This window comes from Pseudorasbora parva, chromosome 7 (genome assembly GCF_024679245.1).
Source record: "Pseudorasbora parva isolate DD20220531a chromosome 7, ASM2467924v1, whole genome shotgun sequence".
In the NCBI taxonomy this organism is placed as follows: Eukaryota; Metazoa; Chordata; class Actinopteri; order Cypriniformes; family Gobionidae; genus Pseudorasbora; species Pseudorasbora parva.
In genome coordinates this window covers 28,764,264-28,782,977 of record NC_090178.1, presented here as the reverse complement: position 1 = coordinate 28,782,977, position 18,714 = coordinate 28,764,264, and the positions used below count along the sequence as shown (strand labels likewise).

Here is an 18,714-nt window from a genome sequence, read left to right as displayed (position 1 = left end):
TAAACGATTTTGTAATGTGCTGCTGCTGCTGTGGCTGGATGTGCAAATGTTTGGCCTTTGTTTCTGTTTGATAGAATTATAAATATATATATTAAAATACTGAAATTCTGCTCTATAACTCCTCCTTGAACCTCCCGCTGCCCTGTATCTCACTCTCTCATTGGCTGTCGGTCATCGCCGATGTAATTCTCGGTCAGAACGCAGTTCACACAGCAGGAGTTGGAATCGCAGACAGGTCCAGATTTAGCATGCCAAATATCTCACCGGCGTCGGCGACTCATCGGCGATTCTCTCTGATTGTGTCTTTGATTATTTACACTGCGTGTTTGTCACTCGTGTGCACGAGCACCGATTTGCCTATGATCTCGAGCATTTGTCGGCGATTTCACAAAACCTGTTGGCAACTCAAAATCGGGGCAAAAATCGGGCAGTGTGAACTAGGCTTTAATCATCTCGTCACCTCAGCTCCGCCTACACCCCACCTCTTTTCCCATGTTCTGTTATCCGGCCATGATGCGTGATGACGCGTTGCCAAGATGGCAATGGTCAGCTCGTCTCTATTTTACACTTCAAAACTGCACCTTACGTCACGGACACTACGTCCATATTTTTTTTACATTGTATGGAGATGCAAAGAATGTGAGTGCAGTGGTTGAAGGGTCCGGCTAGCTTGTTTACATTGAAGCTTCTGTCGGTTAATGAAGATTTGACGGATAAAATCGTAGCTCTCACAAGCCATCTCACCATTACTACATAAAGTAATGGCTCAAGCTGATTGGCCTTTGCTGATTCTGCTAAAGAGAGTTTTCTCAGCTTATAAATAGTATGGTTCAGTTTTTGCTTTACACTAGTCCAGGAGCAGTCCTGAACCATCCACCTTCTGCAGATCTATCTGCCTAGATCTGCTACAGGATGTAGGCCCTATGTCTGTCTATGCATGTCAGCAGCATATCTTACATGCTTACAGTAGTGATGGACAGACCGAGGCTTTGTGAAACACTGAAACAGTTGCAAATGTTTTATTGAAAGTAAAATCTTTGAAATGCAATTAAATCATCTAATAAAATTAAATGTTAAGTGTCTATATGTTACAGTAAAACCCCACTACAGTAAAACTGCACATTTTAGAGTGGCCTTTTATTGTGCACACACCTGTGCAATAATCATGCTGTCTAATCAGCATCTTGATGTACCACACACACCTGTGAGGTTGATGGATTATCTCGGCAAGGAGGTGCTCAGATTTAGACAGATTTGTGAACAAAATTTGATAGAAATAGGCCTTTTGTGTACATAGATCTTTGAGAATCCAAAGTGTTGCATTTATAATTTTGTTCAGTGTATATTTAACCTTATTGGGTGGTTGATGCATGATGTTTATAATGTGAACCTTTTAATCAATATCAAGATTTAAGGTAAAATAAGTTGATTTCTAAGATAAAGTACATATTTGCTTACTTTTTATTAAGGTTTATTGTAATGTTTTTAAAGATGCCCTAGAATGAGTTGAAACAATATGTTAAATTGTTCTCTGAAAGGGTATGTGACTTATTTAAGGGTTCAAATTGTCCAGATATGGTTTTATAGGTCCATTTACAACCCCAGATATTTTCCCTACGATTTAATGATCTGTTTTTGCCTTATTTGGAAGAGTCATGAATATTAATGTTGAGTTTGGCTCTGATTGGCTGTTTCACTGTCGTCTCATTTCTATGACAGAACACATTTACAGTATACTGTCAATCATGGAGAGATTATGCATCCAACCTTATGTTTGATCCTGTTTCTGACAAAGATAAAGATTTTGAGGAACAACCAATTGTTTTGAGATTGGAAATGGACACTTTTGAATGGTGAGTTTAGTCTTTATTTTCAGTAAGACCTGAACGTAACGTCAATACTATAACTTCAGCCTACATGTGAACTAGCATATAACATTAACTTTACATGTTAACATATATATGTCAGCAGTCACAACTTTGTTTTTAGCACTTTAAAAACATTTTAATCACTGTAATGTGTCACCGTTTGATTTTTTACAATGATAGCTTCTTCACTTTGAATCACAAACTCTAAACAGCGAACTGGGTAACATTAGTGCACAAATATGTTTTTTTATTTTTTTATTTTACAAATTGCCAATGCCTTGTCAAATTACTACTGTTTCAACTAAAGTGGTGGTGATGACGTTAGCTAGAAGGATCAAATGAGCGATATTTAAGCATTACAAAATTGCCATGGTAAACGTTAGATCCTCAGTTATGTATTGTTGATGAAAATAGCCTATAGACTAAATTATAATTCTGTCTGACAGTCAATATAGTTTGAATTGCCGCTTCTCCAGTATCAGACGCTGAGTGAAGCCTGCTATTGTCCAGGTTAGAAAAACTGTCCGTGGTGAAATGGGCTGAGCAAACGAACAACTTTTAATTAATTTTTTGCAGTTTCTGGTTATAGATAAACACGCCTGTTGACAGTTTTGTTCAGTGGGAAGTCCCCACGTCCCCTGCACAGCCTGGAACATAACATCTATTTCCATGATCTGCCATTTTCACTATCCTCGCGTGACGCATGCGCTGCCATATACAAATGTTGGGGGCGTACATATTAATGATCCCCAGCGATTGCGTCACAGTTGACATTCGCCTGAAAATCGCCTGTTTTTCTGGGGTGTTTTTTCACAAACAATATTTACTAAGGAGGAAATAATGGTGTTTAAGACTGTATCTGATGTCCATGTACTGAACTCTTGTTATTTAACTACGCCATGGTTAATTCAATTTTTCATTCCAGGGCACCTTTATAAATTTTTTAAATGGTCTAGTGGTGTGACAATTTTTTTTTTTAAAAGTACAAATATTCTATGTTGTCTTTTAAATATTAAAAGTCATTAAAGCTGCTCATCTAACAATTATAAAATAATTAGCCAGTTCTGTTTAAAATACATTCGGATGGAGTGTAGCATGTCATATTAAAGGTCAACAGCCAAATTAGATTATTCAATCACTCCACTCACGCTGCCCGTATTGAAATCAATTTGAGTCTCCCATGCTCAGTGTTTGAGGAACGCTATTTGTACGGTGCACGGAGGTGCCTATGTAGACTGCAAGGCAGATCACTGCGTTTTGGAACAGCTAAATTTCTTTTCTCAAACATATCATGAATTATATTGTGTTAGAACTAAATTTGAAAAAGATGGGAATCAAGCCAAATGAGAAATGCGTTTTGTGTATTGCAGAAATGTGAAGCTTTGGAGACGAGTCCCCAGGAGTGTATTTACTGTACTCTTTCTCATAGACCTCTGTCAGGGCCTAACAGTGTTGTATTTGAAAGAAAAAAATGCTGGAAGCACTTTTGCTATTTTATCATTTACTTGACACTTTTATCCAAAGAGAAGACTTAATACAAGGAAAATCCCCCTGGAGCAACCTAAGGTTAAGTGTCTTGCCCAAGGGCACAATGATAATAGTTCATAAATTGCTCCTTGTGGGATTCAAACCTACAACCTTTTACTTATCGGCTGCAACTTCTTGGCTACTCAGTTTACCAACCAAGTTGCTGAAGATGTGAAGGTTTCACCAACTGGTGGAGAGGTTTGCACAATGTTTTAGTATTTTCTGTTTACATTTTTATGACGTGATACAAACACTTTACAGAATGGAAAGGGCATAATAAGCCACATGTTGTTTAATGCTGATGAGAGAATTAGGGGAAACAGCTTGTTTTTTCTTAGTCTGCTGAGATTGAGGGTGAAAATCTGGTAAAGGAGCAAGATAAAACGGCTATTGTCTTGTGATTTAAGATTACTCTTGAGGAAGAAATCTTGGAGTGGGACTAGATTAAACTCACTTCTTTATATTGATACAGCAGCGTCTCCGTAAAATACGTTCAACATACTCGTAGTATCTAAATAGTGTAGTAATGTTTTTGTGCAGTGCAGCATGGGTTTTGTTATTGTGACAAGGATCTGCGCCCGTGTGGAAGGTTGATGGATGACGTGGTCGTTTGTCAGCTAAAGTGCTTTCGATAGCGTCGGTCATCACGGTGCATGCGAAGCATTTTACGAGCTGTGTTTACAGCCGTGCAGTAAAGGGGAGCATTCTCACAGTCAGTGCAGCCATGGGCTCAGCCATAATGATCACGAGCTGTCAATGCATATGGCCCCAGATCCAGCCAGTGTTTGTGAATACAGTCTATCTCATGTCTTGAGCATTCTGTTGTCCATTTGTTGTGGGTTTTTTGGGGGGGTAGGAGGGGCACGGAGCTGTTGGCATCGTTCTTATCGGGATGTTGCACTATAACGGTGTTGACCATAACTGTGACCAAAAAAAAAAAAACAGTTTAATGAAGATTGTGCTTTTTTTCAAACAATAAAAATCAATGGGTACATTTACATGTGTACCATCTTTACAAGACTTTATTAAAGACTTTATTATCAGGTTATTCCCTGGTAGTGACACCAAAGTGTAATCATTGGTGTACTGCAAGTATCATCATTGTGTGAGTTGATGTTAAACTAAAGTGTTAAAAACCCAATATTCCAAAATGTCAGCTGGAAACTTGTTTGGACTCATTCTCCTCATGCAATTATGGATTTGCCATTTTGACTGTACTACTTCTACTTCAGCACGAGATTAAGACATGTTTTTATAATTTCTTGGGACAAGAAAGAGTTGCAATGATGCAATATATTTTCCCCTATAGCGAAACACTTGCTCAGGCTAGATGTGCTTAAATCCTCAGTAAGGACGCTTTCCTGTCATAGGCAGACATGCATACTTCAATAAACAAGTTAAGGTGTTTACATGCTGGCGAATTTGAGTGCATTGGCAAAAATATAGCTGCGTCGGCTTGTTTATGCTCAAGCCATTTATGTCTCTGATAAAGAAAAACGGGTTAAAGCATTTACATAACATGACCGCATACATTGTCTGCATAAATGGTCAGTTTATATGCCCATATACACCATATATTTATATGCTATATATGGTGTATATGCCTTTCTTCTTTCAATCAAACACAATCAGAGTTATATTAAACAAATATCCATGCCTTAAAATGGGAGTGAATGGTAAAAAAAAAAAAAAGCCCAAAAGCCGTCCATTATAAAAGTAATCCACACTGCTCCAGGGGTTAATAAAGGCCTTCTGAAGTGAAGTGATGTGTTTTTTAACACGAGTCTGTACGCGAGTCTAGTTCTGACGGAAGAGTGAACTCTAACCCACCGCATGTCATATTGATGAACACGGAAGCGCAAAGGATACAGAAAGACAGAGAAGTCTAAAACGAGAATTTTTAAAGAGAAATGTTGGAGGTGCTTGTGTTTGTTGCTCTGCCCTATTTATTTGAACTGTGAGAGCTCACCTAAGCTTACACTACACGACTCTCTCATGAACGCGTTGACGGCTGTTACTGGAAGCTATAGTGACTTTGCCCCTTTCATTCTCAATGGACTACTTGCACTGAGCTACGTGACGCATTTCCGTTTTAAAATACATCTCAATTATTTCCGGTTGTGTATATTTTCAATGTACTATAGCAAGTTGAATAAACTCCACCTAAATTGTGTGTCCACAAGAAGATTTAAAAATCTGGACATTTTCACAGACAGGAGAAGAGATATTCTGATGATTACAAAAACTTTCCAAACTCAACGGAGCGCGGCGTTTTAATACAGCCAATCCAATCTGAGAAGGCAGCGGCTGGTAAACATACGGCATTGCTGAAGTGTGTGACAACATTCCTCCTATGATGCAAATATCATCAATTTGCATCATAGGACGCATTTTTCCAGAAATAAAATGTATAAATCTCTTGTCTCAGGGGGATATGAGAGGGGGAAAGCACAATTATTTGAATATACTCCAGGGGTTCTACTGATACAAAGCCATATGCTAATCGCTGAAGTAACCCTTTAATATTCAAAGTAGGCCTAGTTGACTGTTATTCTCCTCCACTGTGTGCGTTACAGTTATAGTCTGCATAAAAGTATTTTTTTCCATTGGCTCAACATATTATTCCTAATTGAGCCCATGTTAACAAACTGTTAGCACAATTGATAAAATTCAATTCACAGAAATTCAATTTGGTCAATTGAAAAATTTAGATGTGATGATCGGTCACTGAATTGGACAGGCCTGAAATTTTTTTGTGTATGATATTGCTCTTTTCTGCTTCTTTGCTTCTGTACTCGTTAAGGAGATACGCAATATTAGTCCCTACTGTATAACAGTGGAAACATGGAAAGCTGGTAAATATTGTCAAAAAAAAAAAGACATCTGGTCTTGACTGTATAACTTTTAGGTTAATCTATTATATGCAGATATAAATATTTTACCAACACTGTAAAAAGATTTAGGCCTCTCCAATTTAAAATTTTCTAGTGAATTTTTCATTTGGCCAATTTATTTTCTGTAAATTGATACAATTTAATTCACCGAAATTAAATTTGCCCAGCTTCAATTTTTAGATGTGATCAGTCACATCTAATTCTAAATCACATCTAAAAAATTTAAATTGGAGAAATGTTTTAAAGTGAAACTATGAGGTTGGTCCAATTAAATATTTTAAATTGTAGTAACAATTGTGTATTTCTCACTGTCCCAAAATACAAAAAATTACTAAATACGTAAATATAGTTGACAACATGGTTGACAGTTTATCACATTATTTTGTTAAGAAGTCAATTCCAGCACATGATATTTGGTGATATGGACGATAAGGAAAAAATTCTGAATACATTCAAGAAGTCTTCTAACAGGAGGCATTAGTGTAGTGAAGAAAACGCAGCACTGCATATGTTAAAAATCTGCAATTTAAAATAAAAAATGACAAAGTCACATCTGGCGTTACTACATTATATAATAAGGATGAGACGAATGAATTGACGAATAAGAAACAAACTTGACGTGTTTGACATTAAAAGGCAATAAGCCCTGTAAGAGGCCGACGGCAATCTGTCACCCTGTTCAACGGTCGCATGGCGCACATGCAGTATCACACAAATGACTTAATTTACTTATTACATATTATTTTAAGACATGAGTGAAATAAGACATCTGGCTACCATTAGATAATGTGGTAACAGAGAACGCCCTCATGAAACCAATGAATGCATGAATTCGTGATTCTACAAAATCTCTTTTAAACTTCATATCGGGTCTTAAAGCAACGCTGGAGAATAATTTCTGTGCTCAATACTCACCAACGTCTTGTGACGATGAATATCTCTATTCTCTTGGGAATGTTTGTCTCGGTCTTCAGCACAGGCTGGTTATCGCACATCCACATTTGAAATCTCCATTCTCCACAGTCCACACTAACGGTTTTCCTCTGGCGCATTTTGTGCATATGTATACAGTTTCTCGGACATAGGGTTTGACTTGTTCATCCAAAATGGATTTTTCACTTCAACTTCATAGATTTACTGAGCACAATTAAATATGTTCGATGAATATACAATTTTAATTTTGAGTGATGACCTTAAGCTATGATTAGTACAATGCATCTTTTTGCATGGGGATACTTATTTGAAAGTAATTTATTGGGCCAATATGAAATGATCAATTTGCACAAATTTCCTCATTTTTTTTTATTTTTACAGTGTAATGTAAGCACTAAGCAGATGCATATGTAAAATAACCCGATGCTCAACATTTCAACTGCATATAAATCAAAACGGCCTAATGTTACGGAATGAAATGTCGACTCAGGACGAGAAGCTTTGAGTGCGTTGACTCAATCACCTCCATCTGTGTTTTGATCATCAATCTGAATCTGATCCAGACGCAGTCTTTTACATAAATGCCGTTTTCTCAGCTTAATACTCAAAATGTTACTTTTTCATGAAACTTGCAACATTCACATTGTTTTAAAAAATAAAATTTTAAGCTAGAATAAAACTGAAGGTCTGTTCTTTCTTTTGATATATTGCATGTTCCGATATTCTGTGGGCTATGAAACTTGTGAAAATGACCAAAAACACTGGCGGTGACTGGCAAAGACAGGCATTTTGATACTGTGAGACACAATGATTTTGTGTGACGCTGTGAGACACGTGGCTGTGCTTAATGTGTGTTGCTGCACTTTGCGAGTACCAAACTGAGAGACACTTTCGCATGGACTAGGTAAACCCAGCACGATCTGCCGTCGATTTGATTTCGCCTTTCAGCTCAAGCTGGAAAGCTGCAATGGTTTTTATCCTTCTTCTGTTACAAGTCTATGAGGACTAATCACAAATCACTGGCTTATCCACCTGGCGAGCTATTGGCAGGTTTAACACGATGACGATAGAGAAGAGACGGCAAGCCGCTTTTTGTGTACGTTGAATATTGCGGCCACCAAAGCCATACTGTTTGACGGCTCTGCAAAGTACGTCACCTGGATAGTTGGTCTGGTTGAAGGACTATCCAATTGCGTTCAGAGTCATTTGAATTATGCCCGTTGATCACGCCTCTTGTGTAGTAGAAAATACAGAGCAGACTCCCCAGACTAATGTTGAAAGATCGAGCTTGGTCTGGTGATAACAGTAAATTTACTCGTCTATGTCTGCTTGAGTATTTAAATTGGCAAGGCTTAAAAATGTGCAAATGATAAACTTCCATGAAGATGGAGCACTGGCCCGAGCGGGCATGTGACAGTTGCAGCAGCTGGCCCGAGTGTCTTTCACGCTGGCACCGGGCCATTGGGCAGCCCTTATTGTTGACCATAATGACAAATAATTTTTGTTATTCTTTCAGGGGGTGGGGGGTGGGGGGTGAGGGGACGACAACAATGGTAGGGGAATCTTCACTGTAAATAACTGAACTGAACATGTCTTTTAAAATAGCATTCACAGCATATTTAATAAACCAGTCAGGGACACTAGAGATTTATGTAAATTTATATGGCGCCGTTATAGTAATGTACTCTGTAGTATTTTAGAATCGCCCGGGGGTCTGTAAGCAACAACGAAGCACATGTCCCTTCCTTTGTGGATGATATATTGTTGAGTTTTTTGGCTCTCTTTGATGAATTCAGGACTGCATGTGCACTTCCCACGTCTCCCACTGTATAATGCAACCTGTGGAAGCGGCAGTAAATTGCTGCTTTTGCACAACATTAGCACAGTTGGATCCCAAATGGCAAGCCCAGGCTATGATTACTCCAGGTTAATTTGAAGTGACTCAAAAACAGTAATATGCTGTTGTGGAATGTGGTCTTGAGCTCTTTCGTACCTTCCACCCCCTCCCCCCACCAACCTTTCAAACACGCACACACATACTGTCCCTTGTCTGTCAAAACTGGAGGATTGCCAGCGTGTTTGTTCAGGCCAAACACGTACACATACCCCAGTAATCAATATTTCTCTCCTTTCCTCTATTCCTCCATATTTTATCCCTCTTTCTTTTTCTACACTCCCTCTATCTCCCCCTCCTCCTCATCTTTGTCCACATCTTAGTCATTAGGACTATATTTACCTCTTCCAGCAAAACAGAAGTCCAATGTCTGCTTGTCTCCCTCTTTCTCTCTCTCTGTCTCCATCCCACCCATATTCTTCTCATTTCTTCTTCGTCTTTGGCCTCTTAATTCTTTCTCTCATTCATCTGAAGGACTTATCAGGGTCAACAGACCAACAGGCTTAGAGATGGATAAATATAGCAGAGGGAGAAAGAGAATGCAACAAAAAGAGAACAAACCCAGAGTGGTGACAGAATTGGGAGAGAGGGAATATTATGTCAGAGAGCCTGGTGATTCCAAGCAATTGCATTAGCACCTGAAGTCATGAAACAGAGAGGAGCAGGCAGGAGGAGGCTGCCACAAAAGTAAATTGAAAATGATTTGCTTGTATTGTGTGTGTGTGTGACTGAGATAGAAAGGAGGAGAGTAAGATAGCATGGAGACACTTTCTTATATATCAGCTGCACTAACTCTCTAAATCTTTTTATTGGTGCACGTGTTCGTTGATGTTGGTATGTGAGTGTGGGTATGAAGTATTTATGTGAGTGTTTATATTTTAATGTTTGTTATTAATCATTTACCTTACAGTAGGCACAATTTATTCCTTGGCTGTTTTTTATTAGTACACACACAGAGAGACCTTAGAAGCTTATTAATGAGGACCTCTCATAGACGCTGTAGTTTCGTACTAATTTTGGTCAATGACATGCTCATTTTTTGTGCATCTAATAATGTATTCAAACGTATGTTAAAATGCAATTCACACATTAAGGGCCAGATTTACTTAGAGTTTGTGTCAGCACAAACCTTCTTTTGCCGTTAAAAAATGGTGAGGGTTTACTAAAGACACGAAGTGAAAAAAATAGTGCTGAAAAGGCGTTGACAGTTATTTTTGTAGCTGACCTTATTGCGGCTGCCCTTTTAAGATACAAAATGTATTTAAATTATACAAGGTGATTTACTAAGGTTTGCACTCGTCAATTTACTGGTGTTTGCGGCATTATTTACCATTATTTATTTCTGTGCCAAAAATACACAAGTTTCAGAAAATGATTTTCCCGTATGGTCCTGTAAGAAGTCTTAAAGCGCGTAAAATCTTTGTATGTACACTTCTCCAGGAAAAGCGCATGCACACACCAAACAGAGCAGAAGAAAGCACACACAACGTTCGGGTAAAGCAAGTTAAAAAGGATTTTTTTATGTCACTAAAGTAGTGTGTTTTTGGTTGTGAGGGAAATATAACCTTGTTCTGCTTCCTAAAGAACCCAGCATTAAAGGGATCCCCTGGTGTTGAGACTTGTATGGCTTAATATACCATAAACGATGTCTCTTACTGAAATATGTAGTAGAAAACCCATGAAAGATCTACATTATTTTAAAAAATCTATTTTATATTTGGACCATGGGCGGCGCCATCTTGTTTGCGTTCTAGGTTGATGACGTAGAGTGGTTGCACTCAGCAATCAGCTGGCGTTACCCGTAGCTATTTTTACCACAACGCAACTCGAAAATTGTTTCAGAGTTAAACAAAACCAATGAATTGCTTTGTAATTGTACTTAAAACACACTCAAACATACATGTGCAAACAAACTCACCTACACAAGTCACAAACAGATCGGCAGGCGCGCACACACGCCTGACAGACTGCGCTGTCTCAATCGAGATGTTGGGCTGCTCAGTCTCCACGACGGGCTGAATCTGAAATCGACCCCCTATACCCTGAAATAGGGCATTATTTGAAGGGACGGCCATTTGTAGTGTTGTCCGACACCATAGTGGACATGTTTGAGTGCAGTCATTCAGTCTCACGTTGCACCGCAATAACGAGTGTACAGTCGATTTACAAACAGCTTTCCGACTTCACGCACTCGTCTTCATTCACTCCTTCAAGTTGTATTAGTGAACAAAAGTAGGGAATGTTATTTGTGTCTTAAAAATTGAAAGTTTAAAGATTGAGGTTAATTCACTGAGCTTGTGCTCAAACTTTAATGCACAAACCAATCCCATGCATCATCATCAAAACATCCTACCTCTCTTCCTCACGTTACCCTTTCCCATGGTCCTAGATAGTTCCCTCTGCTGGTTACATTAGGCATTACAGTTAATCTACTGCATATCAACAGTCTATCTATGATATCAACACAGGGAATAGTGATTGAGGGTTATGTATGCGCGCACACAGTGCGTGTGTGTGGGTGTGTGTTCGCGCCGATCTATTGGGGATGTGTGTGAGTCTGTGAGAGAGAGAGTTTGTGTGCACATGTATGTTTGAGTGTGTTTTAAGTACAATTACAAAGCAATTCATTGGTTTTGGTTAACTCTGAAACAATTTTCGAGTTGTGTTGTGGTAAAAATAGCTACGGAAACGCCAGCTGATTGAGGAGTGCAACCATTCTACGTCATCAACCTAGAACGCAAACAAGATGGCGCCACCCATGGTCCAAATATAAAATCGATTTTTTAAATAATGTAAATCTTTCATGGGTTTTCTACTACATAATTCAGTAAGAGACATCATTTATGTTATATTAAGCCATACAAGTCTCAACACCAGGGGATCCCTTTAAAGGAACAGTGGATGCAGTTTGTTTTTCAAGTGTGTTCCTGACATTTTCGGTGACAACGATTTTATAAGTGGTGAGTAAATCTGCATCAAATGTCTGTTTTTTGTTGGCAATTGGCACATAAGTGCATATAATGTAAACAGCATGAATGTATAGTGAATCAAAAGTTATCCGTGATGCAATAGAGTGGTGTAACTTTATTAAAACGTGGGTGAGTGGGGGAAGTCATGTTTAACGTCACAGTTTCATCTTAAATCTTCTAACTATAGCATAATACAGTATTGTCAGTCCTGAGATTGTTAGAGCGTGGTCAAGTGGTAGAGCATTTGTCTGACGAGCCTGTCTGAGGTTCGATTTTCGTTTTGTATTCACCATCGTAATAGGTTTTTTTCTCAAATTAAAACCAAAGGTGTTCACCAGTGACTCTGCATCAAGAGCAGGGACTCATTTGTGTACATTTTATTTTGTGATTTAACCGGAACGAATAAAGTGTCTATGATGTGATGATGCTTCGTATGTGTGTGTGTGTGTGTGTGTGTGTGTGTGTGTGTGTATGCACACATGACTAGCTTGTGTCATGTGAGAACCAATGAGGTTTGTTCTCGTGGGTCAAGCAAGTTCGATTGAGCTTCCGTTTATGTTTGCTGATCAGTTAATAATATAAAGCGATTGTGTCTCTTCAGAAAATTTGGACTAAACCACTCAGTTCATATGGATGCGTTTTACAATGTCTTTATGAACTTTTTGTAGTGTCAAAATAGTGTTAATTGTGTAGCTGTCAGTGGAGAGTACAAAACTGGCACAGATTTAATTAAAAGTAACTTAATTTGTGTTCAAAAGATGAACTAAAGTCGCATGTGGGTTTGGGGCAACACAAGTTTGAGCAAATTTTTACATTTACATTTTTGGGTGAACTAACCCTTTGAGGTAAAACATGATTTGGCTGATCAGTAAGCCCTCCAAATGGCGAAGTCCACTTCAGATGCTCTCACAAGACGTTTTCACTAGGACATTTAGACCTTCACACGAACAGCTAAACCTGTACATGCAGTTTCTCTCTATCACTCTATCAATTACCCTCTCTCTCTCTCTGTTTGCTTTCCTCCTGTGTTTCTCCATTTCAGCCTGTGGCCTGAATAAAGCCCATTTCATTTTCTTCCATCCTTTTGTCTGTTCTCTTACTTTCTTGCCATCTTTCTTGTTCTACTTCACTTTCTTTCTCTCATTCTAATAATAAAAATTTTCTTTATCTCTCAAGTTTTTTTTTTTTATTATATGCAATATATTGAATTTACAATTTTATTTTAATTGCAGTTTCTCTCTTGCTTTTCCCTTTCTGGTTTCACTTAGGCTTTCTTTGTGCCCTCTCGTTTGGCCTCCATGTTTGTTGCCATGGTCACAGTACCCACGCTGTCTCTGCTGTTGGCCCTGGTAGAATGGGCGGGTCAGACTAGCTCCTCCCCTCATCTCTTGCTCCGGCCCCGAGAGCGTGAACGGGACCCGGTGGCATCGATGCACTTCAACATCGCAGTGATCCACGCGGGCTCGACCATTCAACAAGGGGAAGCAGGGGCGGCGGCAGCTGCGGGTAGGGTGCCGTACCCAGGTTTCGGACGTGTGCACAGCAGCTTTGGTGAGAGTGTCGTCACCCAATGGGGATCAGCAAATGTAATCTGGCTTCAGGTCAGTCTGAAAGAGGTCATGCAACTGGAACGGAATTGATTGCTTTCAGGGTGGAGACAGATTGTGATTTTTTACATTTAGAGTAACCTAGAATTCCTGAACACTTTGGTAATTTTAAACTGAAGTGTGAACACAAAAGTAGAGTAAAATTATGGGCACTTAATCATTAATTCATAACTACAGAAGTCAATGTGGTGTGAATGTGAACATGAATGTGAAGTGAATGTGAATTGACTACAGGTGAATGACAGCAGTCCCAGGACACTGCTCTCTCAGCTGTGTGACCTTCTGGCAGCCAGACCCCTTCAGGGACTCGTGTATGAAGATGAGAGACCCCTCCCGCTGGCTTCCGGCCCCCTGGCCCCCATGTTGGAGTTCGTTTCGGCCCAGACCGGCCTCCCCATCGTTGCTGTGGGAGGGGGAGCGGGTCTGGGCAGGGTACCACAGGTATGGCTGTTTACAGAATTAAGATACGTTCACATTTGCTCAACGAAATTCCTGAAATCCATTAATTTCTAAAGGAATCCACAAGATTAGGAGTTCCCCCGATCAGATTTCACGCATGTTCAAGTTGATCATGCAAGCAAAAAGCTGCTTGGTTTGAAAGTGAGTGAGTCTGTGTGAGTGGTGCTTCATGCATTGCTACACTATTGACAGTAAACCTTTATTTTGGCTGCAAAATTTTGCCACTGTGACCACAACTTTAAATTTGATTTTGCTCAATTACAGTAAGTGCATTCAAATTAGAAAGCAACTAGTGATTATTCACAATGATTCCATAATCTGAATTAAATTATTTTGACTTAACCTCATTTTTTCAACCTTGGATATCACAGCAAATCTTATAGACTGGTGCCAACTAAATGAACGATTTTAAATACAGATCTAAAGTCTACAGACTTAAGCTTGTCCTTTTTGAAGTATTTCCTGTAACACTGCTGGTGTCAGCAAATGCTAAGTCAAATGCCTATTAAAAACGATTGAACCCAGCCAGTGATTGATTCTCATTCTGAAGTTTAGCTGTCTTGAAATGAATAGTGTTTTTTCCTGATTAACTGTACTGTCTATGCCATTTAATAGCACAATAAAACTGGTCCATTGAGGATTTCTCTGAACAGACCAGTTTGAACAGTCTCAGATGCTGTTTTAGATACACTGAATTATTTGACTGCGCTATTTTTTCTTAAAACTATATTGTTTCTTTGGACTGTGGAAATTCCTCACAAACATCTCTCTGCAAGCTCTTGGTGTTAATGAGCTCTAACACTTGCTAGATAGTGTTTGGCTTGCTGCAGTGCTATAAGGGCATTGTTTGTTAATGGTACCGCCTGAGGAGGTGTGTTAAACGGACAGAGATAGGGCTGCCATCGTCTCTGTCGGGGCCTGATCGGGGCACACCGATAACTGTAGGAAGGGATGGCATTACTAACATCCATTTGGATAAATAGCAAGGCCAAGGGTCATGCATTACTGCTGCAGGCCATATGGTCTGCTCTTTTTCTCTCTCTCTTGTGTTCTCTGAAGTGCTGCGGTCTGGGTTTCGCAATTTCAGTTGCTCGTCTCGACTTTTATAACATGTTCTCTTTAGCACAGTATGAAAGCAAAAAGACATTTTTTCATCATTGACAGATGTTTTATTATTAACTTTGGAGACATGATATTGAATCCTTTTGATAATGTTGCATGGAATCCTACACTCTCCTACACGTAGCTACACGTACACTCCATTGCATTGCAAATTAAATTTAAATCTGTGCAAAGTACTCCGGTGATGATTAGAGTCACTGAAGTACCTCCCTCCTGTTCCTACCGTGGCTGCATGTCTCAGGAACTCTTTATAAGAAATTGAATTCCTATGATGCTTTATGGAGGCAATAAATAGTCTTCAGTCACAGGAAATGTAGTTATTTTCCCCCCTTAATTGCACTGCAGAATACCAGCTCTGTCTGCTGTTACGATTAGAGAATGTTACATTTGAAACAGTTCATGAGAAATGTAGTTCCCATGATGCCTTACGCAAGGAATGAATCCACGGTCCTAAGTCTTGGGAAATGTAGCCGTTTACCTTCTTAATTACTCTGCAGGAGACCGGTTCAATCTTCCTGCAGTTCAGCTCTTCCACCGCTCTCCAATTGGAGGTGATCTTTGAGGTGCTGGAGGAGTACGATTGGACGGCCTTCTCGGTGGTGTCCACACGTCACCATGGCTACCAGGACTTCCTGTCGGTGGTGGAAGGCCTGACCGACGGGTCATTCATTGGCTGGGAGAAGAAGAGCATAGTGATGTTGAATTTAACCGATGACCCAGGAGGAGCACGAGCACGACGGTTGCTGAAAGAGAATGAAGCACAGGTAGAGAGGGAAGGTCATTGCATTTATGTCTCACTTAATCATTCACTCATTTAATCATTCGCTTACTCTTCCTCCCACCACCTGACATCACTTCCTGTCCTTAACCATTTATTTGACTATTTCTTTTGGCTGTTTACTCCACCATCTTTCTGTGACCTCTCACCGTCCTTTCTCCGTTCCCCTCTCATTCTCTTTCCCATCTCTACCTATATTTGTGTAATGCGTATGTGTGTGTATGTGTGTCGCAGGTTGTCCTCTGTCTCCCCCTGGCTCCAGGCTGTTATTGTTCTGTGTATGTGTGTGTTAGAGGGTGTTATTGTGCCTTGTGGGTCCCAGTACACTGATGTCAGTGTTAATATAACACAGAGCCTGTGGCGGTGCCGTATGCATTAGATTCAGTCTGCAGTGCTTCTGCTCAATTACACACACTCACATTCACACACATACCAAAATAAATATTGCACACATACATAAAGTATGCATTTTATACACAGAAAGTAACATAGTTGAATAAGTAGCATGATGGTGATAGAAATGTTTTAGTAGGGATTTTTTATTATAGTACTGCAGTTTGCTGTGTGAGCAAAACTTTTTGATTATAATCAGGACAATTTAGTTTAATTTTATTTGCGAGATTATTGTGATTTTTATTTTAAGAATCTTAATGAGAAATAAGAATCTTATTTGGCATGGAATTCTAGAATTGGTTCTAGAATTTAACAGTTATTGGCTTCTCACTTAATAAGCAGCACAACATTGTTATTGGTTTCTCATCTCTCTATATATTTTCTATATCTAAAAATATATTTTGAGTGATGTATTAATATTAATATACAGTTATGAATTTTTTAACAATGCAGCATGGCATTGTGTGTCTTATTGCAAAACAGTTACTGAATATTAAAAATAAAACATTATTTTATTAAGATAATTCATCAAGCTGCATCCTTCTGCTAAAAGATATAGTCCCTGACATATCAGAATGTTGTGATGCAACAAAAAGAGAGTTGTGCAGTGATGTGATGAACTTGATGTTTTGTGCTTAATGTGTGGATTTTAGCATGGGTGGAACGTTCTGTTGACGATCAGAAGCCAGGACCAGGCCTGTCCTTTTTATCTTCTTCTTCTTTCGGCTGTTCCCTTCAGGGGTCGCCACAGCGAATCATCTGCCTCCATCTAGTCCTATCCTCTGTATCTTCTTCTCTCAAACCGACTACCTTCATGTCCTCCTTCACTACATCCATCTACATCCAGAGCTGCCTGGCAGCTCTAACCTCAGCATCCTTTTACCAATATATTCACTCTCCCTCCTCTGAACATGTCCAAACTATCTCAATCTGGCCTCTCTAACTTTGTCTCCAAAACATCTCACATGTGCTGTCCCTCTGATGTACTCATTCCTGATCCTATCCATCCTCGTCACTCCCAAAGAGAACCTCAACAGCTCTGCAGCTCTGCTACCTCTAGCTCTTCCTCCTGTCTTTTCCTCAGTGCAACTGTCTCCAAACCATACAACATCGCTGGTCTCACTACTGTCCTGTACACCTTTCCTTTCATTCTTGCTGGTACTCTTTTATCACACAACAGACCTGACACATTTCTCCACCCATTCCAACCTGCCTGCACATGCTTCTTCACCTCTTTTCCACACTCCCCATTGCTCCGGACTGTTGACCCTAAGTACTTAAAATCCTGCACTTTCTTTACCTCTTCTCCCTGTTACCTCACTGTTCCACTTGGTTCTCTCTCTTTCACACATGTATTCGGTCTTGCTGCAACTAACCTTCATTCCGCTTCTCTCCAGAGCAAACCTCCAATCAACTCTCTAGACTTTCCTCCACCTGCTCCCTGCTCTCCCTGTCCTTTTTATAATGTTATATATGCATTAGGGTGATTATGATTTTACTCATACCGTGATTTTCGCACACCCCTACTTTAGGATATACTGTATAATCTACATAAGCACACACACAAGTTTGTTTTTGTTTTTGCACGTTTTCCATAGGCGTAATGGTTTTTAAAGTGTAAAAAACGTATTTTATACCCCCCTACACTGCTCCTGCCCCTAAACCTACCCCAACACACACAGACACACAAAAAACACACTACCCCTGCCCCAAAACCTCACAGGAAACCTTCTGCATTTTTACTTTCTCAAAAAACAAAAATCATCCTATAATGATTGATAAGCCTTGATAAGTATGATTTATAAGCCTTTTGAAAAGTGGGGACATGGCCAATGTCCTCATATTTCACCCTCTCCTTGTAATACCTATGTCAGACCCATGTCATTATGCCTGATATTTCACTTAATTTATCATAAACATAGAGAGAACATAAACATAATAATTTCATCACTTAATTTAAGTTTTGTTCAGGTCTGGTGACTTTAGATACAGGTTTGATTCTATATATTTTTTTCTCTGATTCATTCTCTTGGTCTTTTCCTGGTTCTCTTTTGCCCTTTTTTTCTTTTTTTGCAGTCTTTTTCTCTCTTGGTTTTTTTCTCTCTCATGTATTGTAAAGGTGAAATATTTAGCCCCTCTCTCAGTTTCTGTTCTTTTCTTCCTTTCTCTCTCTCCTTCCCAGATTGTGCTAGTCTCCTTTCTTCCCTTTTTCTTTCTCTCCTTCTCTTTCCATCCAGTATCTGTCTGTCTTCATTAACGAATGTCCCAGC

General features: G+C 39.4%; 1 protein-coding gene across 7 annotated transcripts in view; it reads left to right on the top strand.

Moving 5' to 3' along the window:
- Window positions 1-18,714, top strand: part of LOC137083203 (glutamate receptor ionotropic, NMDA 2D) — a 175,493-nt gene that overhangs the window by 108,068 nt on the left and 48,711 nt on the right. For 6 of the 7 annotated variants that reach the window (XM_067448971.1, XM_067448972.1, XM_067448970.1 and 3 more), the window contains exons 2-4: window positions 13,354-13,686; window positions 13,927-14,133; window positions 15,771-16,037. In XM_067448971.1, coding sequence (XP_067305072.1) covers window positions 13,354-13,686; window positions 13,927-14,133; window positions 15,771-16,037 — 807 coding nt within the window. Of the gene's footprint in view, window positions 1-13,353; window positions 13,687-13,906; window positions 14,134-15,770; window positions 16,038-18,714 lie in introns of those variants that run through there. The other variant, XM_067448975.1, reaches the window with a different exon arrangement.